This window comes from Bactrocera dorsalis, chromosome 3 (genome assembly GCF_023373825.1).
Source record: "Bactrocera dorsalis isolate Fly_Bdor chromosome 3, ASM2337382v1, whole genome shotgun sequence".
NCBI lineage: Eukaryota > Metazoa > Arthropoda > Insecta > Diptera > Tephritidae > Bactrocera > Bactrocera dorsalis.
This window is the reverse complement of record NC_064305.1, coordinates 30,174,101-30,180,520: the sequence shown is the minus strand read 5'-3', so window position 1 is coordinate 30,180,520 and position 6,420 is coordinate 30,174,101. Positions and strand designations below refer to the sequence as shown.

Below are 6,420 nucleotides of genomic sequence, written 5' to 3'. Positions count from 1 at the left end.
TCCCACTTCAGTTTGTATGTCCGAAAATAAATGAACAAAACACTATCTACGCGCTTTTCTTTCGGAAATGTTGGATATCCATTGTATCGATGTCGCTTATTCACATTCAAAACTCATATCAATGTAGAGTATTGCAGTTTGGTGAAATCGATCAAATACGTTTGCAAATACGTCACCAAAGAAAGCAATATGGCGGTTATTGGCATTGAACGATATGAGATCAGCAAGTATCAAATGGGTCGATACGTGAACTGCAATAAAGCGCTTAGTAGGATATTTACTTTTACAATTCATGAACGTTTCCCGTTTGTTGTGCATCTCGCAGTTCATTTATTTCAGTATTTATTATATTAAATTATCGATATAATAATAAAAAAAATCGATAATATATTCTAATTTAAATCCTAAACTAGACTCAATATATATAAAATTGTGTTGTCGAAGTTTTTAAAACCAATGGTTTTTAGACACAATTAGTTAAATAATATTTTAGATAAAGAGTTATCTATAATTTTTTTATTGATAAAAAATTTGGTTGAAATTTTTAAAAACGGGTACTTATTATTATCAAAGTCAATTGGAAAAAGATGGTTAAAATGTTTTGAGAAATTGTTTGAAACCAATACATTTCAATTTATTTTTCAAATAAACATGTATAAGTAAAATAATTTAAAAAATCGATAAAAGTTTTAGTAAAAAAATATTGCATGATGAATAAAACTGAAATATCGGTAAAATCTTATAGAAAAATATGCATTACATACGACCAGCTGCGAACTTCCCAAAAACTATCTTAAGTTTCATTAAATGTTTCATAGCAAAAAACTCCACTAACAAATTCATTGATGCCAATTAAAAAAAAAAAAACATTATATTAGCACTTAGCTTGCTTTTGCACTTTAATCACCACTCTTAAAATACGAGTAATTTTACACAGACTCACAAACGAGTTTACTGCAAACTCTAGCAAAGAGCGAGTGCAAAGTACAGTGGCAAATTTTGCGCTTAAATTCCTTAACAATGCTTCTTGGCAGTGGAAAAAATATATACATACATACATACTTACTGCATATACGCATGGTGTTAACCGATATAGCCACTCAAGCAGCTAAAGCCGCTCAAGAAGTGAGGACTGTTGCAACTCTCGTATTTTGCCTTTAAATTGCTTTAATATACATTCATAAGAAGATATTACCACTTTGTTCTTTTCTGTAAGGAGTTAACAGCATTGGTACCATTAACACACAGATTGCAAGCCTTAAGTCTCATCTATTCCTAGACCATCGTCCCGTTCAAAAGCTGGTCTTGGTGTCAGTACTTAAGCTGCAAAGAGTTAGAGGTTATTCATGTTGTCAGATATCTGCGTCTCACTCTGAATTCCACTCTTCGGTGGAAGCGTCATGAGGATCTGACTATAGTCAAAGCCACAAAAGCACGCATGGTGTGCAAATGACTTATTAGAAAATCCTGAGATAGCCTAAATAGCCTTTCAGGTCCTAACTCAGTTCACCTCGGCACTCAGCAAGGTCACAAAGGTAGAGCCGGAAATGAACTGTCTGACGAGCTGCCCGGAGCTATGTATTGCGGTTGTTTGTCATACCATAAAGGAGCTGCTCTGCAATAAGGAAAGAGTATTGGATACATGTATTCGATTAAGAATTACACCGCCTCAATGGCTCCAAGAACTTCATATATTTTCGCAGTGTACTAGGCCTATGTAAGTCGTTGTGACAAAGAGAAGGATAAATCTACGTCGTGGTGCAAACCTCAATTTATATTTATCTGCTTGGAACCATCTGAGCCGATCTTATTTCGCTTAACAAATTATATTAAAAATAATTAAGCCCACAGTATAAGTCCACATATTTCAGACTCGCGCTAATTATTACCCCTGCTGAGAGTAATGCGAGTCGACAACTACAATAGCAAAAACATCTACCAAAAATATATATATAGGAAATTTCTAAAATATTTGTAAGTAGTTGTTGTTGCACGTTGGAGATATATTTCAGGAAATGCAACTGGCTGAATGCCTCGACCACGAGTAAATTGCTTTAACTTGGAAGCTTGGTTGTTTCGTCGTTTGGTTGCCTGGCTACTTGGGTGTTCGCCATTTTTATTACACTGATTTGGACAAAGAAAAATCGCTTCAGATAAATGGGTCTTAAACAACCACTTGGAGCACACACAGACATACATATACAAAAATATCCCCAGCAAGAAGACTATACGTTATATAATGCCATAAACCTGCCGTATAACTATGGATAGTATGCGTGAAAAATTCGAATAGTTTACATCAGTTTGTACAGAGGCATGGGAAGATTCTATCGCATACTTTGAATACGTGTGAGTTGTCTATCCTTTTTCTTTGCATACAAATTTACCATCACTTTGTCATATGCTTGTCTCTTTTTAACCCATGGTAGGATGGTATAGTAGTTTGATGGTAAAGTAGTATGATGGTAAAGTAGTACGATGGTAAAGTAGTATCGTATACTAATCCTGTGATCCTACTCCATATAAAATAAAACAAATACAATTTTAAAAATTTATTGAATTTTTTATTTTAAATTGTTATGAAAAAACTATTATTATTATAAAAAAATTAATTTATTGCATTCATTACATCCATTGCATCCGTACACATATTATATACATATTCAAATAAATAAAAATTAAGAAAAATAAAAAAAAATAAAAATAATTGTAAAAATAATAATAAAATTACCGAATAAAACTTCATTAACAAGTTTAAGCTTGTTAAGCGCCCGTTTTTGTTTCCTTCCATCAAAACTAAATTCGAAAAGGACATTGTCGGTGAAGATTTTTCGCATCACCTCATCTACAGATGCATTTGCTCCTTTTATTTGTTGAAGATGAATTTTCTGTGAATTTAAGGAATTGAAATTTGTTAATAGTTAAATTACCAAATAAAATTTTTAATTAACAAAGTATAAGAATAATACATACTTAAATAATAAAATAGTAAGAGCAAAAAATTACCGTTTCGTCAGCAAACTCTTTCGAATTTAATTTATCTTCGAAATCCAGCGCGGCGTCTAGTGTGCAGATTGGTAGTCTTGACGCTATTTCAATTTGCATGGGATTTTCTATTTCTCCTACCAATCGTCCAATGGAGTGATGGACTTTAGCTAAAACCACCTTACATTTGCGCAGCGTGTGTGTTTGAGCCAATAGAAGACCTTTATCAATAACCTAATGTACAAATATATATTTATAAAGAAATACATATATAAATTTATTGGTACATATACATACATTTTCTTTGAGGGTTTTCTCAATGTCATCCATCCTTGTCATCAGCGTTCCGAAGCGATTTCATATTTATATTAAAATAATATATTAAAATAATAATAATATTAATAATAAATAGTGATTTTTATATAATAAATACTTGCCTCAATTTTGTCGCTGTCAAAAGATACGAAGTGTAACAATTAAAGATGCGCACGCACGTCTATTTACTTATGAATGGTTTCAAAAACTATATATTCTTTTGCTGAATATGAACTTTATTCTTTTGAATTACATAGTTAAAATGAACATGTTTTTGTATTATCCTATGTCTTATATACTATTCGTTAAGTTGATAACATATCCATGTTTTGTGGCTTAGGTCTAAAGTCTAATCTTATTATTTATTATAAACAAGTGCTTATCATGCGGCTTATCTTGTGGCCTATGCATGTCTTGTATTCAGATATGAGTTCAAAGTCTTGTTTTGATACTCTTGTTTATTTGTTTAGGCAGAGCTGGCTTTATCAGCGTTTCTCATATACTTGTGTATAAATGTCGTTGATACTGGTATTAACTCTCCTCCCTCTTAAAAAAAAACAAAATGTCCTCATTTTTATAATGTAAAGTTGGCTGTGAGTTTTTGGAGTTCGTGTAGTTTCTTTCTTTCTTGAGTAACTTGTCGTAGTTTGATTAATTTGAGTAGTGTCCAAATTATCAGGATTATAATTCCAAATGTTGTAATTGTGTAGCAAAAAGTTTGGATCGGGTGATCTTCGATTGGAATGAGTAGTTTATGTAACTTCCGGATATTCGTAAATTTAGTTTCTTCATTGGAGTTGATTACTTCATCAATTGTTATGGTGCCTTCATGTTGGATTATCTGTTTTATTGTATCCTGTATGTTTATGTACTTTCGTCCATTTATTTTAATGGTGTCATTGAACTGGATCAAGTTTACTCCTGAGATAGTTTCGTTATTAATTTCATATTTTCCATCTAATATTATATTACCATAATCTAATATTGTGATATTTGCATTTGTTTCTTCAATGGTTTTACAATTTGCTTTTTCTTTTAGCACTAATTTCGAAATACATTCATTATCCTTGTTGGTTTTACATATAAAAGTATTTAGTGATTGTTTACATTCTTTTACTCTTGAATAATTATTTATATTACATTGAGCTATATATTTGTCTAAATATATATTTGCCATGCAGATAGCTTAATGATGTTATTTTAAATAATTTACATTTTTGCGTTATTAAAGGATATTTATAAATGATTACATATGTATCCTTAATTCTAATTACATTTATTGTAGAGTATTCCATTACATTTAAAACTGGAATATCTAACTTTTCGTTTTTTATTATTTGTTTTATATCATTTAAATTTAAAGACTTAGACAAGTAATTTCCTGTCTTTACAGAATTTATAGTTTCGAATAGGGTTTCTAATTCATTCAAAGTTTCTGATATGACCAGGCTTGTTGAGATTGATTGAGGATCAACCTTTGAGATTGACCGTTCAAAGTGTGAGTTAATGACTCTCTGTTGATTATTATTTTCTATTATTTCATTTAAATGTGTTTTTATTTCAATAAGATCGTCATGATCTGGAATCCCAGTTATAAATTTTATTATAGTCCCTAAAATGTTTATTGATCTTTTTTGTATTGAGTGTGAAATAGTTTGTTCAATTAAATTTGAGATTCTATTTTCGTTTATAATATCCTGTTGTGTCCTGCCAATTGATCTATATTCTATCTGTTTGTATCTTTCCATTATTGTCGTTAAATTAAATAAATGATATAAAAATTCGGTATCTTCATATAGGTATGCGTCGTCAGTTTCGGTGAATATAAATTTTTTATTTTTTAGATTGCTCACTGTGTATGCTTTTATGTTTATTATTAAATTCAATAGGAGTATTACGAATGTTATCTTTATGTAAGACATGTTGTCTTCCTCCTCTCTCTACTAAAACTGTGTCCTCACGGTTTTCTATAACTATGTATTTTAGATATTTTTGTTCAGTTTTTGTACGTCGTTTTGATAGTGCGTAAATTATTTGTTTTGGTTCATAAACTTTTTGTGTTCTTTTCTTATTATGATATTCTAAAACTTTGTCTTTGTTTTTTTCAATCAATTGTTTTATTTCTGGATAATTCTTCCTATTAAAAAATACTTCTACCGGTTTTTGTTTGGTCACCGAGTGTATTGTCCTATTATACTCGTATGCTGCGTTAAATATTTCCGTAACTGGATCGGTGTTATTTTGTTTAGCTAATGTTGCTGCGATTTCTATCAGTGTGCTATGCAAGCGTTCAACTGAACCGTTTGATGTCGAATGAGCTGTTGGCGTACGATTATGTGTTATATGAAGTCGTCGGTATAGTGACAAACAAGATATCGATGTGAATATACTCTCATTGTCGGTTTGTAGGTTTCTACAATATGGGTATGTAAGTGTGAGAATTTCTTCTAGTTTGTCTACGGTGTTGACTTTATCTGCTATTTCTCTCATTAATAAATATTTTGAGTACCTACACATACTAGTTATATATGTTCTATTTCCTATGTGGAATATATCCATACTTATAGATTCTCCTGGTAGATTTGTTGCTGGTGTTCTCCCTATCAGTTGTTTTGTTGGTCTACGCTCGTATTTTTGTTCATAACAATTTGAACAGTTTCGTGCAAAGTTTTTGATTTGTTTCGCCATATCGGGCCAAAAATATTGTTGTCTAATTTCCATCGCGTTATTTTTCTCATTTCTATGCGCTCGGTTATGTGTATTTGTTATAATTTCCAATTGCCTGTTTTTGTCTGTTATGTCTTCGACTAGATTTTGTGCTATAAAGAGCTTGTAGTTTAGAAATGTTTACTTAGTAGTGATTTTATTGAGAATAGTTCTTGTTCATCGATTTTAATCGCGTTATTGAAATTAGGTGTAAAAATTTCTTTTAAGGTTTTTGTTAGATATTCAGTGTTTTGGTATTCAATAATGTGTCTGTGATACTTTGGAAAGGTCGTTTGTGTTTCTTTTTATTTCGTTCAGTTTTCTTTAATATGATTTGATTCTTAAATGAATTTATCGTTTGTTTTGCGTATGTATAGTTTTCGTTTGGTGAACTACGTGTCGAGTGCATCGATT

The 6,420-nt window shown here is 30.9% G+C and overlaps 1 protein-coding gene across 1 annotated transcript; it reads right to left on the bottom strand.

Annotated features, from left to right (window-relative positions):
* Positions 1 to 2,209: 2,209 nt before the first annotated feature.
* LOC125777888 (uncharacterized) lies at positions 2,210 to 3,426 on the bottom strand. The gene is made up of 3 exons (XM_049454016.1): positions 3,283 to 3,426; positions 3,007 to 3,219; positions 2,210 to 2,888 (listed from the first exon to the last, which is right to left on the bottom strand). Exons 1-3 carry the CDS (start codon positions 3,322 to 3,324, stop codon positions 2,679 to 2,681), a joined length of 465 nt encoding a protein of 154 aa, XP_049309973.1. The 5' UTR covers positions 3,325 to 3,426; the 3' UTR covers positions 2,210 to 2,678.
* Positions 3,427 to 6,420: the final 2,994 nt, after the last annotated feature.

Bases quoted from the DNA above. Each gene is read 5' to 3' on its own strand.
- LOC125777888 (XM_049454016.1), bottom strand. From the start codon at position 3,324: ATGACAAGGATGGATGACATTGAGAAAACCCTCAAAGAAAAT. The intron at 3,220-3,282 runs GTATGTATATGT...TTTGTACATTAG, and splicing joins AGAAAACCCTCAAAGAAAAT to GTTATTGATAAAGGTCTTCT. The intron at 2,889-3,006 runs GTAATTTTTTGC...TTAAATTCACAG, and splicing joins AAGAGTTTGCTGACGAAACG to AAAATTCATCTTCAACAAAT.